This window comes from Cervus canadensis, chromosome 1 (genome assembly GCF_019320065.1).
Source record: "Cervus canadensis isolate Bull #8, Minnesota chromosome 1, ASM1932006v1, whole genome shotgun sequence".
NCBI lineage: Eukaryota > Metazoa > Chordata > Mammalia > Artiodactyla > Cervidae > Cervus > Cervus canadensis.
Genome location: NC_057386.1, coordinates 10,588,458 through 10,604,021, shown reverse-complemented (window position 1 = coordinate 10,604,021; position 15,564 = coordinate 10,588,458). Strand labels below are relative to the sequence as shown.

Genomic DNA, 15,564 nt, shown 5'->3' with positions numbered 1-15,564 from the left:
AGAAGCCGACCAGCTCCCAAAAGCTCTCACAGCCTTTGCCCCTGGGACTGGCAGAGATGCCAAGCATCTCAGAGGTACGGGCTGTCCACTTTGGTAGTGACCAAGCCCTTCTAAGGGCAGGGGCTCCAGAATGACCTCTGACTGGGCCGAGGTGGACAGCTGTCTTGCCTGCTCTCCCTACCTGCCTGGATATGCAAGATCCTAGATGACCTGGTGTTCTCAGATAAGGCTTTTTTTCCCCTATTGTGTTGGAAAACACACCAATTGCTCTTAGCAGCCCTGTGAAAGCCCCTCGCACAAAATTGAAGGGAGGCCAGGAGGAGTGAGATTTCCTGTTGACTTTCCCAAAGGGGTGAGTCTCAGGAGGCGCCAGCCACAGGACTTGAGACTCAAAAGAAGCCCTAATTTTCTCCTGTTAATCCATCTCATATCAATTTAATTCTTAGACAAGCCAAAAGGACCTAGAAGGGAAGAGGAAAACTCCTTCCCCGACGATGCTAAGGCCAACAAGACCTCAACCACAACTTCCTTCTAGGGAACTGGCTCTGGCTCCTGAGTTCTAAATCTTTTCTCTACCAGTTGCTAGCTGTGGGACTGTGAACAGTTACTTAACCTCTTCTTGCTTCACTCTTGGCATTTGTAAAATGGGGATTGATGATAGCTCCTCCCTCAATATTGAGCATAGCACTGGGCAAATCACAGGTTAGCTGATTGGTATTGGTTTTATTTGTGCTTTTAGTTTCTGAGGTCCCAAAGACCCCTCCTCCCAAGACCCCCTAGTCAGGCAGATGTTCTAGTGACCAGGGTGGGGAGCTCTGGAAGGTGGGAAATTACAACTGGATACCAAAACTTCAGCCATGCCATGCCATGCCATGATTCAACATCTGGACCAGGAATTGATCAGAGTGAACACCTGGCTGCCCACCAAGCTCCTCCGAAAGGATTAGCAACGAGAAGAAATCAATTAAAAAGGCAACAACAAAAAGTGCAACAAAAAGTGGCCACCTCTCCATACCTCTCACAGTCCAAAGAGTGCATCTGTAACAGGAGCACTTTGTACAAATGCAGCCAAAACAGAACCAATTAAAAGAACTGGGGGGCGTCTATCTCACCCCTGATTCAAACTGCACCTCCTTCAATTCACTCAGCAATTATTTATTGAGCACCTACTGTGTTCCAGGCAACATTCGGGAGACTTGGGATAAAGCAGTGAATGAGACAGCAAAGGTCTCTGAAGACCCACCATGGTGTCATCCAAGTGCCACTGGGACAAACAGCCTGGGGAAGTGCAGTTCGGAGTGAAGGGGCAGGGCAGGCGCAGTTTGCAACTGGGTGGTCAGAGTGGGCCTCCAGAAGAGGAGACACTTGAGCAAAGATTGGAAGGCAGGGATACGGGAAGTTGTGCTGCCCTCTACGAAAAGGTGTGTTCCAGTCGAGGGACCAGGCAGTGCAAAGGTCCTGTGGTCAGAGCATGTCTAGCATGTACTAGAAGGAGCAGGGAGACAGTCCAATGTCCCAGGCATCAAGAGAATCAAGGACCCACCAGAGTCAGCAGGTGAGGGCCACCTGACACGGGTCCTCCTTCATGCGCCCATGAGCCACCCCTCATCAGGAAGGCGCCTGTGCAAGCTGCGGGGGCCCCTCGCCCACCAGGGGGGCCTGGGATGCCACTTTATACAGCATCCTCTGAAAACCGCTAAGATCCCTCAGCTCAGCCCAACACTTGTCATTCCCTAAGGAGAAAGGAAACTCCAAGTTCTCTCCAAGAAATGAAACTGAAATTCTTTAAAAAGTGACAGATGCTTTCAGCAAAGGACTAGATAAAACTGTATTTCTAAGGAAAGTTTCCTCTAGAAACAATTCTCTATCACAGAAGACCTGCTAGCCTGGGCTGCCTGCTGGTCAAGGTCTCCACTTCTAGGGATGGAAGAGGGACTGAGCTAACTGCCCTCCCCACCACCTGCACCAGGCTCCCAGCCCCATCGGAGCCTTACCTGGTACTCCTTCGGGGGCTGCAGGAAGCAGCCTCTGTCCACACTCACTGCAGAACTTCGGGGCTTCCTCTTTGGAGATATGCCGACAGGAAGGACATTCCACACTTCCAGGGAGAGGAATTCCTGGGGCCGGCATGCTTCTGCAGATCTGGAAGCTAGAGGCTTGAGGCTGCCAGCTTTATACCCCGCCACCTGTCACGTGACCACAGCCTTGCTTCAGTTTCATTTTCTGAGAAAGTGAAATTGTGGTGGCCCAGTTCTCCGTGCTCAATTGAAACCTAGTCTGATCACCGCCCCAGGGGTTCTCCAGTCTGCCTCATCCCAACCTCCCCTTCCATGTGGCTGCAGCACCCACTTCCTTCTCTGCTGCCCCCACCAGGGCCAGGCTTGCCCCTCCCAGCCTCCTGACATCACTCAGTGAGCCTAAAAACGTCCCCATCCAGCTGAGACTGGGAGCCAGTTCAGCTGAGCCAAGTTGAGTGGAGACTAGGGGTAGTAGGGGAGCAGGCAGAGACTGCAGATACCTGCTGTATGCCCTAGGCAAGGGACTCAGACTCTAACTGGCTCACTGCAGAAATGCTGGCAGCAAATGGCTGAGTCAGAGCCTGCCAAAGGAACCAGCCTGCACAGGGCAGCCCAGGGCTACAGGGGATGGCAGTCAGGCCTCTTAATAACGGGGCCAGTGGTCAAGATTCCTAATAACAGGAATTGCCATCTACTAAGCCTACACTCTTCTTACGGACCATCTGGCCCTCTGAACACCCTCCGTGGGGGTGGCAGCAAACCATGGTCAGGGTCATGTGCAAGGTCAGGACTCAGGCTGAGAATCTCCAGCTTTCAGAGACCACTGAGTTCATCCATGGTGAGAGTGGAGACACGTATCTTGGTTCTTGAGGCACAAAGATCCACCTGTCACCCTTTTCTGTTGGCTTCAGACCCAAGAATTCTGCTGGAGCAGCAGCCCAGTCGGCTCCTTCCCCAGCTGGGAGGGCAAGCAAAGGGCCCCATCAGACAACAACTCCCTGTCTGCCAGCCTCCTGCGGCCCCTGCGTCTCCTCACTTCATCTGACACCACCAACTTGGTCTCCCTCTGATGGTGGGCTAGGTAGGGGGAGAGCAGGACCAAAAGCACCCAAAGTGTGCGGTTATCCTCAGGGTCCTGATCCCCACCTCCCTTCTCCCCCTCCCAACGCCCCCTGAAACAACCATCACTGTACTCTCGATGACTCCCCAGGGCCCAGTCCTCTCTCCTAAGGTGCTTTCCCTCTCTCCAAAGCTCTGCTTCCACACAGACCAGAAAACTCACAGCAGGGATCAGAATTCCTCACTCGAGTGTCCTACTGTTTCTCCCCAGCACCACGGGCTTATGGGTTACCGCAGGTACCAACACTTCTCTATTCTCTGTTTCCTTTTTTCCTTCCCCCTTTTTCCAGCCACATCCCCCCAACCACCACCAAAGAAAACCAGGTGGTGGCCCCCACCTAACCCTCCCCCATTCTCAGCCTTCCCTGGCTTCCCCCAGGGCCACCTCCCACTCCCAGTTGTCAAGGCCATCACCCAAGAGGTGCCAACTTGGCCTTCAGCCCCTGGCCACAGACAACCCTGATGAGTCAGGCAACCCTGATAAGTCAGGAGCACCCTGCTCTCTGAACGGCCCGGTGATGTGGGCAGTGATCCCGGTCTCGTAAAAGTTACTGTGAAATAAAAGATAAAGGGCATTTTTCCCAACATCACTTTCCCGTTGTTGCAATTAGTGAAAGCCCAGGATTCAGTTCTGGGTACAGGCAGAGGCCCCCCGGTCTGGAGGTCTCCGTCCGCTATCAGCCCCGGCCGCGCCCTCTCCCAGACTAGGGTGCTCTTGAGTTCAAAGCCGGAGCCCAGCACTTCCCCGCAGGGAGTCCAACCAGATGCTGGGCGCCCCCCCGCCCCGCCCCCGAACATCGCTGGGGCCCGGGGAAAGCGCTAGGGCCCCGCCGCGCCCACCTGCTGCGCGCGGCCAGAGAGCAGGGTCGGCACTGTCCCGCGGGGCCGGGATGGACCGGGAACCCGCGGAGAAACCGAAACTTGGCGCCCGGATTAGGAGGGGGCCGGCCCAGACTGCGGCCGGACACGACGCATCAGGGCGCAAGCGCCGCTCCCCGGCAGTGCCTCGGGCCCGGCCGCCGCGACCCAGGACCAGACTCGGCGGGACCCCTGATCCGTGGGACCCTCTCGCACCTAGAGGAATGGCACTCTGACCAGTGGGACAGCTCGTAACCGGGGTAACTTGCGCCCTGCACTCACGGAAACCGGCATCCCTCCCTGTAACCCGCATTCCGCCCCTCGAGACCTGCAGCCAAGGTGCCCGCGCCCGGCCCTGCAACTGTGCACCCCAGCCCGGCCTGTCAGCTCTCACCTAGGCGGCTCCCGAGCCCACGCTGCCGCCTGTAGGCAAGGTTTCGTTTCTGTAGTCCTGGGTCCCGCCCCTCCCGCTTCGGCAGGCCCTGCGGAGCTCACGTGGGTGTGGCCGGAATTCCCGGTCGAGTGGCGCCCTCCAGTGGACCCGGAGCCAGGCCCTGTTCAGTTTAGTTCAGTTCAGTTTCAGTCGCTCAATCGAGTCCTTTTGCGACCCCATGGACTGCAGCACGCCAGGCTTCCCTGTCCATCGCCAACTCCCAGAGTTTACTTAAACTCATGTCCACTGAGTCGGTGATGCCATCCAACCATTTAATCCTCTGTCGTCTGCCGGGGTCCAGCCTCAGCAGGATCCAGGGGTACCCTCAGGATGAACGGCGTCGGTGAGAGAGAGACAGAGACAGAGACAGAGAAACCAGACTAGGGGTATGCAGCAGGGTCTGGCTGTGCTTTATTTTTCAACATATACCCTAAGTTAGTACATTTCTAAGGGGAAGGTAGTTTAACATTACATCAGCTTGTCCTTCATGAAACCAGGGTTTTTCTGCATACTTCTTTGTTTATGAGAGTCTTGTACATTATCTTCTGGCCTGGAGGCCTATTGACATTTTATGACCTAGGTGAATGCAAAGCTGTTTTCCGTAATCTATTCTTTATTGAACACAAAGGTCAGTCCTTTTGCAGAAGTTCTCAGCTAAATTTATCTAAAAAGTTTACCACACAAACACTCTGCGGCTCCAGTGAGGCAGCCTCTGCTTAGCACTCTTGGTTAAAATTAACAATTCTAAACTCTTATTTTTCTAAATCTTTAACTATAACCACTTTTAGAATAATATTTTTGTGTTCTCTAATACGGCTTCCTCACCCCTGAAGGGCTCTGTGCCTATTAGGGCCTTTTGTGTGATCAGGTTCTTTATGCTGTTTATGATTAAGGTGTTGTGAGCAGTCATGTGCATTAGTACGCATTTGCCAAGCAGGCTAGAATGCCAGCAAAGGGGTCTAAATTCAAACACTCGCTTCATCCTGGATAATCTTATAGGATACCACCGTCCGGGGGACATATTGATTAAAGTTCTAAGTTGATTCTGTTTGGAGAGAGATCGGGGAAGGCCTTCTACCTGTGTCACAGAAATTAGGGAGTAGTCTAATATAGCAAGCATCAGAAAGACAGAGATCATTTTTAAGGTTAGCGCCGGGGCAGCTTTTCAAAATCCCTGAAGTCCTGATCTGCCTTGCTTGTCAGGTCTTCTCCTCATGACCTTGTCATGGGTGGGATCTCGTGTGCTGGCTCCCGTTCTCCTCCCGCCTTCAATCTTTCCCAGCATCAGGGTCTTTTCAAATGAGTCAGCTCTTCCCATCAGGTGGCCAAAGTATTGGAATTTCAGCTTTAGCATCAGTCCTTCCAATGAATATTCAGGACTGATTTCCTTTAGGGTGGACTAGTTGGATCTCCTTGCAGTCCAAGGGACTCTCAAGAGTCTTCTCCAACACCACAGTTGAAAAGCATCAATTCTTTGGCACTCAGCTTTCTTTATAGTCCAACTCTCACATCCAGACATGACTATTGGAAAAACCATAGCCTTGACTAACGGACTTTTGTTGGCAAATTAATGTCTCTGCTTTTAAATATGCTGTCTAGATTGGTCATAACTTTTCTCCCAAGGAGCAAGCGTCTTTTAATTTCATGGCTGCAGTCACCATCTGCAGTGCTTTTGGAGCCCCAAAATAAAGTCTGTCACTGTTTCCACTGTCTCCCCATCTATTTGCCATAAAGGGATGGGACCAGATGCCATGACCTTAGTTATCTGAATGTTGAGTTTTAAGCCAGCTTTTTCACTCTCCTCTTTCATTTTCATCAAGAGGCTCTTTAGTTCTTCTTCACTTGCTGCCATAAGGGTGGTGTCATCTGCATATCTGAGGTTATTGATATTTTTCTCTTGGCAATCTTGATTCCAGCTTGTGCTTCTTCCTGCCCAGCATTTCTCATGATGTACTTTGCATAGAAGTTAAATAAGCAGGGTGACAATATACAGCCTTGATATACTCCTTTCCCTATTTGGAACCAGTCTGTTGTTCCATGTCCAGTTCTTTTTTTTTTACCATGTCCAGTTCTAACTGTTGCTTCCTGACCTGCATATAAGTTTCTCAAGAGGCGGGTCAGGTGGTCTGGTATTCCCATCTCTTTCAGAATTTTCCACAGTTTATTGTGATCCACACAGTCAAAGGCTTTGGCATAGTCAATAAAGCAGAAATAGATGTTTTTCTGGAACTCTCTTGCTTTTTTGATGATCCAGCGGATGTTGGCAATTTGATCTCTGGTTCCTCTGCCTTTTCTAAAACCAGCTTGAACATCTGGAAGTTCACAGTTCAGGTGCTGTTGAAGCCTGGCTTGGAATCTCACACAACGTGGCCTTTTCAGGGTGATCTTCTTTCACTGTGCATCACGTTTCAAGTCCTATCCGTGTGGTAGTGTGTGTCAGGACTTCATTGTTCTTTATGACTGAATAAATATGTGAGAGTTGGACTATAAAGGAAGCTGAGTGCCAAAGAATTGATGCTTTTCAACTGTGGTGTTGGAGAAGACTCTTGAAAGTTCCTTGGACTGAAAGGAGATCCAACCAATCCATCCTAAAGGAAATCAGTCCTGAATATTCATTGGAAGGACTGATGTTGAAGCTGAAACTCGAATACTTTGGCCACCTGATGCAAAGAGCTGACTCATTTGAAAAGACCCTGATGCTGGGAAAGATTGAGGGCAGGAGGAAAAGGGGACAACAGAGGATGAGATGGTTGGATGACATCATCAACTTAATGGACATGAGTTTGGGTAAACTCTGAGAGTTGGTGATGGACAGGGAGGCCTGGCATGCTGCGGTTCACGGGGTCGCAGAGAGTCGGACATGACTAAGTGACTGAACTGAGCTGAATAGAGACACAAGAGAAAGAACTTGTGAACACAGGGAGGTAAGGAGAGGGTGGGGTGAATTGAGACAGTAGCATTGAAAATATATACATTACCATGTGTAAAATAGATAGCTATACAACACAGGGAGCTCAGCCTGGCACTCTGTGAGGACAGAGATGGGTAAGATGGGGGCAGGGGCTGGGAGGGAGGCTCAAGAGGGAGGGGCTATGTGTATACTTACAGCTGATTCACATTGCTGTGAGGCAGAAACCAACACAGCATTGTAAAGCATTTGTCCTCTAATCAAAATTAAAAAAAATTTTTTAAATCAAAAAAGGGGGCCCAGGGTTCCCACCCATCTTCTCCTTTCCCACACTCAGCAGACACAGTGTCCTTCCTCTGGGCTGAGAACAGCAAGCTCTGTCCTTTCTGGGGTTCCCCTCCTGCAGTGCCTGCCTCCTGCAAGGTTGACTTCTCCCAGCCATTGAACCCCAGCATCTTTGTCTGAGCTCAGGCAGTGCTTAAGGATTTGGGGGAGGCCAGCAGAGCTTGGTTGGGCTGTCAGTGTGGGGACCGGTGAACCCTGCCGGTGCCCATAGCAGAACCCTAGGCCATCCCCGAGGTGATCCAGGGCGTTTCTAAGGGACCAACAGAGTGGGCGCCACTGTCCGGATAGTGCACAGGTGAGGGCAGAGGGAACACATCACGTGGCCTGAGAAGACACATTTACCTGCCAGATGCAGCATCTTTAGTTTTAAAACCCAACTCAGGGACCTCCCTGGCGGTCCAGTGGTTAAGATCTCATGCTTCCACTGCAGGGGTCAGGGGTTCAATTCCTGGTCAGAGATCTAAGATCCTTACACAACATGTAGAGTGGCCAAAAATATGAGAGAATAAAACCCAACACAGTCTTAAGGAATTTGAATTCTTCCAGTGAGAGACCAAGCCCTACAAAGGAGTTGTCTTTAGGCCATTTGAAAGCCCTCAGAGTCATCTTCCCTCCACCCTCTTCTCCATGTTCTCGTCCATTCCTTACAGGACTCATGAAACAGTAAAGGGATTTTTAAAAATCCAGCCTTGGAGAAATGGGAGTGGGCTGGTCCACTGTTCTGCCTTCAGTTTAGTTTGTGGTTCAAGATAAATGTGGGACAAGCCAGCTGGAGTTTCAGGTCACCTCCTCTGGCGAGTCTTCCTTCAGCCTGGACAGTCCAGTGTTAGCCTGGCTGCTCAGGGCGCTCCCAGGCATGGAGTTCAGAGTGACATCAGAACACTAATCTCTCCAGCACAGGAAGCCACTTATAGCAGGAGGCCTCGGCTTCCTACTTTATGAGAAGTCAGCATGTGGGATTGTCAGTGTGAATATTCTGTCTTGAAGGTGTTCCAAAGTAGATCGAGGTTCTGGACACTGGCCACGTCCAGGTGCTGAGGACTAGTGGGAAGTGGCCCTGTCAATGTGTCAGCTAAACCAGAACGATGGTTAACAACCCAAAGAACCGAGTCAAAACACACAGACCAAATCAAATAAAGACAGAAAAGATGGAGAAGCCAGGTGTTAGGAGCCCATTTTGAATACTCACAGAGAAAACCCCTCACATTCCCTATTCTGTATCAATGAAATAAATGTAGGCATTGAAACGTGCACAGAATTTTTTTTTTTTGGCTGCATCGGGTCTTAGTTGGGGTGCACGGTCTCAGTTGCAATGGGTGGACTTAGTTGCCCTGAGGCATGTGGGATTTTAGTTCTCTGACCAGCGATCAAACCCATGTCCCCTGCATTAGAAGGCAGATTCTTAATTATTGCTTTGGAAGGCAGATTCTCAACCATTGGACCACCAGGGAAATCCTGTACCGTTTTTAAAAGTAAAAAAATAATATAACTTTAAACAATGTGCAATATATGATTCAACGAAATTTGAAAATAAGGTTGTTGTTGTTTAGTGTCTAAGCTAGTCCAACTCTTTTGTGACCCCACGGACTGTAGCCTGCCAAGCTCCTCTGTCCATGGGATTTCCCAGGCAAGACTACTGGAGTGGGTTGCCACTTCCTTCTCCAGGAGATCTTCCCCATACAGGAATCGAACCCGTATCTTCTGCACTGGTAAGTGGATTCTTTACCACTGAACCATAAGGGAAGCCCAGAAAATAAGATAGAAAATAACAGAATATGAGAACAGTGGTAGGTGTGATTTATTTTGTGGGGCTGAGGCAGGCACAGAGAGAGATCAATTGGGTGGAGGAGGATGGTGGGGTGTTAGGATGAAGGAAGAAGGGGACGAGGAAGCCAGAGTACTTGATGAACAGTTTCAGATGGCATCACCTCCCACTTTGTCCCTAAAAGATGGTGCTCTGGACATTGCTGGCTTCAGTCTGGACATCTTCTCCTTCTGGTCCAGTGTTCACAAAGGGACTGGCTCCTCCACATAGAAGATTTCCTTGTGGCAAGTCTGCTAGTCATTATTCCCCAGGTCAGCTGCATGAGAGGGGAGCCCCTGGACTTAGCTCCACAGCCCACCTGGCAAAACCCAGTATAGAGTATCTTCCTGATCCCTTCGATATTGGATCATTCGAAATTTCCACTATCTTGTTGTAACCACCAGCATGTTTAGAATGGATTCGGTTGGGCCCCAAACACATTTTGGGGCTGGTCTTGCTCCTTGCCTGCTTATCTGATAATGCTGGGGTCGTCGGTAGGCAGGATGCTCTCCAGGGCACAGTTTGCTGGGAGGGTAAGTGTGGTAAGAGGTTGTAACAAGGGACCTTGTTGGGAAAGGTAGGCCAGGGATGTGGTTCTGCCCTGCTGAGCCGCATAGCTCCATGGCCCTGCTCCAGATGAGAATGTTCAGACGTCTCAAGAAGGACCTGTGTGACCGAGCAGGCGAACATAACGCTGCCAGTAAATCCAGAGCTGTGCAGAACAACAGGGGCTTGTGTTTCCTGGCTTCGCTTTGCATCTATTTCCCAGCCTCCCTTCCGATCTTCCTTTCAGCTGTTTTTCCCCAAGGAAAGACAGGAGCAAGATCTGCAGTTAAGTTTCTCTCGAAACAGGCTTTGGAGTTCCACTTGGTTAAGGCAAAGTTTGACTGATGGAAGTCAGTTTTCCGGGCCTGGGTATTCTTGCCTGAGGATCATGCTGTTTGGACCCCGTGGAGTAAAAGCTGTCCCCAGGTCAGGTGTTTCCCAAGTTAAAACAGTGAGGCCCAAAAGTTTGGTCCTGGGTCAGCACTAGGTTAGTTCATCCACCTTGGGCTGGCAGGCCTGCTCAGACAGAAGAACAGCCCATAAAGAACCGTGGTTCCTTTCTTATTTAGGGAGGCAGGAGGGGCAGAAGTGAGAGGAACACAACGAAATAACTTCATGGCTCCCAGGACGGCGCCTCCCTGTACCTGTGTCTCTGTCTTCTTATTAGGATGCCACGCAAGTCCAGTATGACATCATCTGAACCTGGTTAATTACATCAGCAAAGATCCTATTTCCAAAGAAGGTCACAGTCACAGGTGCCTATGATCAAGAATATAACTCTTTGTAGTGGACACAATTCAGTCCCCTACAGGCACCAGCTCCACGGGCTTTGCCAGAAGTCTCTAGAAGATTCAGCCATCAGCACTGCACAAAGATTCATAAAATTTAGATGAACTTGGGTCCTTTCAGAGGATTAAAATTAGTTTAAAAGGAGGGGAGGGAGAAACAGGCTCTTTGCCAACATCAGCAGCAGAATTTACAAAGGTAGATAAATCTATGCAAAACATATTTTATAAAAATAATCATACTTTAGGCAGCAAAGGGTTTGCTATTCACTCCCGGGTTATCCCAGGTTAGCTCTGCTCCTGGTTGACTTGATCTTTTTTTTTCTCTCCCTCTGGGAGGCCTACAGGATCCCAGTTTCCTGACCAGGGATTGAACCCAGGCCATGGCAGTGAAAGCATCAAGTCCTAGGTTCTGGACTGCCAGGGAATTCCCAGGTAGACTTTATCTCAAAAAAGACAGAGGTCCCTACCCGACTCCAGCACTAACGGGGAAGTCCACTGCTCCCGACCCCTATTAGCTCACAGAGCACCCTCAGCCTCCCCTGCCCACTGGGTGTGGGGTCTGCAGGGATGTGGCTACAGAGCCCTCAGCTGCTACCTTTTGGGGCTGGTGGCTCTGAGAGCATTGCTCCTGGACACCATGAGGCTACAGAGTGGGCTTGACTCCAGTCATACCAGATCCCCAGCATCATTTCATTTTTGAGTAAATGAATTACTGGGGCTTGGGCAAGACATGATTGCTGGCATTGCAGCCTGAGTCCTAAATCATTCCCCTTCTTCCTCCTATTCAACTTCCCTCCATCATCAGAGTTCTGTATCAAGCAGCTTCCTTCCGAGGTCAGTTTCCCCAAAACTGAATTTGTTTTTTATTCCAAAACTGAATTTTTAATAAAGCCAGACCCTGAGGGTGAGCTGCCTGACCTGCACTAGACATTTAGTTCATGTGGGAGAGGGTGAAAACAGAGGAGGGTCAAGCAAATAGAATTTGAGGAGGTTCAATTCATGATAGCAGTGACTACTTCTTAATTTGCCAATTATACATATACCCCAAGCCTCCACTCTCCTCTTCAATTTAACCTGTGCAACAAGCCTTTGGAAGATGTGGAAACAAAGGATCAGAGAGAGTAGACAAGTTACCCGAAGTCATGTGTTGAGAAATCAGGACAGCCTGGGCTCAAAGACAGTAAGTACGCTTTGTGCCCACCCACACCATGCTGCCTCCTCGGTCGTGACTTTCAGAGTTTCTTGCCATTATCTGCAGAGTTCCAGTAGAGACAGACACAGGCACAGGCTCCGGAGAACGTGAGGCTTCCTAACCATCTTAGATTTGAACATTCTAAACCCACATCATCAGACACAGCAGTCAGGAGGCATTGAGCACTCCACCTGTGGCTGGTTCGAGCTGAGATGTGCTGTGAGGGTCCAGGTCACACCAGGTCTCAACGATTTAGGATGAGAAAAGTAACATAAAATATTTCATTGGTAAATTTTACATAGATTTCATGTGGCACTAGGGCACTAGTATTAAAGAACCAGCCTGCCAATGCAGGAGACGTAAGAGACGCAGGTTCGATCCCTGGGTTGGGACGATCCCCTGGAGAAGGAAATGGCACTCCATTACTGTATTCTTGCTGGGAGAATCCGATGGACAGAGGAACCTGGTGGGCTACAGTCCATGGGATCACAAGGAGACACTACTAAGTGTCTGAGCATGTTGGAAATATTTATTTTAGATAAATAAGAGGTATGTTAATTTCACCAGTTTGTTTTTACAGGTTTTAGTACAGCTACATGTTAAAATGGCCCAGGTGGCTCGCATGGGGGCTTCACTACTATAGTGCTCTATGGCATCGTCTGTTGGACAGCGCTGTCCTACATCACCATCATCACCACCATCTGTGTAGTCAGGGCCCCACCAGCTGCTCTAACAAGCGGGCATTCAGACCCTACTTCTGGCCCACGTAACAGTGCTGGCCGGGGCTCGGCTCAGCTCAGCCAGGTGCCCTCCTTCACTCCATTGACCGAAACTCTGCCACTCACAATATGTGGCTTGCACAGGGCCCCTAGAAGATCATCTCCATGCCAGCCAGCCAGAAACAGGGAGAGTACTTGCAGGAAGGAGAATGGAAGGCTTCTACTGGCCAAGTTAGAAATGGCACACACATTCCCCATGTACTGTGTTAGTCTGCTAGGGCTGCTGTGCCAAAGTGCCACAAATGGGACAGCTTTTTTTTTTTTTTCCAATATATTATCTTGGCCATGCTGCACAGCATGTGGCATCTTAGTTCCCCAACCAGGAATAGAACCTGCACCCCTTGCTTTGGAAGCATGAAGTCTTAACCAGTGGACCGCCAGGGAAGTCCTGGAGCAGCTTAAACAACAGAACTTTACTGTCTCACAGTCTATGGGTCAGAAGTCTGAGATCAAGGTGTTGACAGGAAGAATCTGTTCTAGGCCTGCCGCCTGGATACTGGTGGTCTGGTGATGGCTGGCATTCTTGGCTTGTAGAAGCATTACCCCAATCTCTGCCTTCATGTTCACATCATGGCCTCCTTGTATATGCATGTCTGTACCAAACCTCCCCACCCCTGTTTTCTTTAGCAGTGTTGCATGGTTTGCAGGATCTCAGTTCCCTGACCAGGAATTGAACCTGAGCCACAGTAGTGAAAGTCTGGAATCCTATCCACTAGGCAACCCTCCCCTTTTTTAAAGGACACAGCCATATTGGATCAGGGCCCACCCTACTGCAAGTATGAACTCATTTTAACTAAATACATTTGCAATGACCCTATTTCCAAGTAAGGGCTTCCCAGGTGGCACTAGTGGTAAAGAATGTGCCCATCAATGCAAGAGATGCAAGAGATGTAGTTCCCGTTCTTGGGTCAGAAAGATCCCCTGGAGGAGTAAATGGCAACCCATTCCAGTATTTTTGCCTGAAAAATTCCACATACAAGAGGAGACTGGCGGGCTACAGTTGATGGGGTTGCAAAGAGTTGGACACGAGTGAACACACAGTATAGCTCACTTCCAAATAAGGTCCCATCCTGGGTACTGGGGGTTAGGACATGACGTGAATTTTGTGAGGCAGGGGGCACAATTCAGCCCACAAGAGACACTATTGACTTGATCTTAGTCATGTGGCCACACTCACTACAGGTGAGGCAGGAAACTGCAGTGGTGTTGGTGATGTCACACCAGTCAATGGTGAAAGTCAAAGTGAAGTCGCTCAATCATGTAGACTCTGCAACCCCATGGACTGCAGCCCACCAGGCTCCTCTGGCCATGGGCTTTCCAGGCAAGAATACTGGAGTGGGTTGTCATTTCATTCTCCAGGGGATCCTCCCAACCCAGGGATCGAACCTGGGTCTCCCACATTGCAGGCAGACTCTTTACCATTTGAGCCACTAGGGAATCCTGTCAACAGTGAGGAAGGGCTTAATCAACTGTGCCATCAGAACAGTCACATGGCTCAGAGAGCTTATCTAGCTGATGAGCCGGGATGATGGAACCCAGCCCCGCATCTTCTGACACCAAATTCTCTCCATACCTCTCTTTTTTAAAATTCATTTTTATTATAATTTTCAATGTGCTGTGCTGTGCTTAGTTGTTCAGTTGTGTCCGACTCTGCGACCCCATGGACTATAGCCCACCAGGATCCTCTGTCTGTGGGGATTCTCCTGGCAAGAATACAGGAGTGGGTTGTCATTTCCTACTCCAGGGGATCTTCCCAACCCAGGGATCGAACCCGGGTCTCCTACACTGCAGGCAGATTCTTTACTGTCTGAGCCACCAGGGAAGCCCTATAATTTTCAATATGTCAATGCAATGTTCTTTGAAAAATTAAACCACACAAATATAGTTACTTATCTACTCAAGGAGGAAACACTGCCATGAGTTTGATCTTTATCCTTCCAGGACTTTACAAAGTCTCATACATGTATCACAGAATCGTTTACAGAGTGTATGCACACAAATGGTTATCTCAAGATTGGTATCACTCTGCAACTTGTTTTCACTCAAACATCTGTTAGTATCTACACCACCTCATTCCTTTAACTTCCATGTGACCTTCCACAGTCTTCATGTTCTGTGGTCAGGATACTTAGGTTGCTTTCATTTTCCAAAATTGCTAATGAGGTTGTGATAAATATCCTTGGCCTGCTTCCCAGGAGATGGGCTTGTGTTTCACTAGAGTGGCTTCTGAGAACTGGAGCTGCTGAGTCATAGATGGTGAGGGTTTCCAATAAAATTGTTCCCACCCGAGTATATCAATTTGTTCAGCCCTGTGAATTGGATGATCTCTGGGTTCCAGAATGGGTGGGCTCAGTATGTGGGCACAGGCCCAAAAGGGACCACACCTCCATCCCAGATTTGGGCAAATGTGGTCCAGTGGGCAGCTTCAAGACACCCTGGCCTTACCCTAGACGGGAGAGGTTGGGGGAGAATGGATACATGTACATGTATGGCTGAGTCCCTTCGCTGTTTACCTGAAACTATTACATTGTTTGTTAATCAGCTATACCCCAATACAAAATAAAAGTTTTTTGTTTTTTTTTTTTAAAAAAAGACAGTTGGCCTTGTAGAAAAAGAGAAAGTGCCTAAGGTAAGGAAAGGTGATGTGTGGCTGGGAGTAAACCATTTAGCTGGCTGGTCAGGGGCCTAGAAGGAGAAACACCAGAAGATGGAGGACAAGGAATCTGAAAAGGCTTGTGTACTATGAGCAGGCCTGGACCCTCACTCTGCTCAGA

The 15,564-nt window shown here is 49.4% G+C and overlaps 1 protein-coding gene across 4 annotated transcripts in view; it reads right to left on the bottom strand.

Moving 5' to 3' along the window:
• Nucleotides 1-4,497, bottom strand: part of RNF213 (ring finger protein 213) — a 132,155-nt gene extending 127,658 nt beyond the window's left edge. For 2 of the 4 annotated variants that reach the window (XM_043462747.1, XM_043462765.1), the window contains exons 1-2: nucleotides 3,978-4,056; nucleotides 1,995-2,186 (exon numbers count right to left, since the gene is read on the bottom strand). In XM_043462747.1, coding sequence (XP_043318682.1) covers nucleotides 1,995-2,130 — 136 coding nt within the window. In that variant the 5' untranslated portion in view covers nucleotides 2,131-2,186; nucleotides 3,978-4,056. Of the gene's footprint in view, nucleotides 1-1,994; nucleotides 2,187-3,977; nucleotides 4,057-4,389 lie in introns of those variants that run through there. The other 2 variants (XM_043462756.1, XM_043462770.1) reach the window with 2 other exon arrangements.
• Between the last annotated feature and the right edge of the window lie 11,067 nt (nucleotides 4,498-15,564).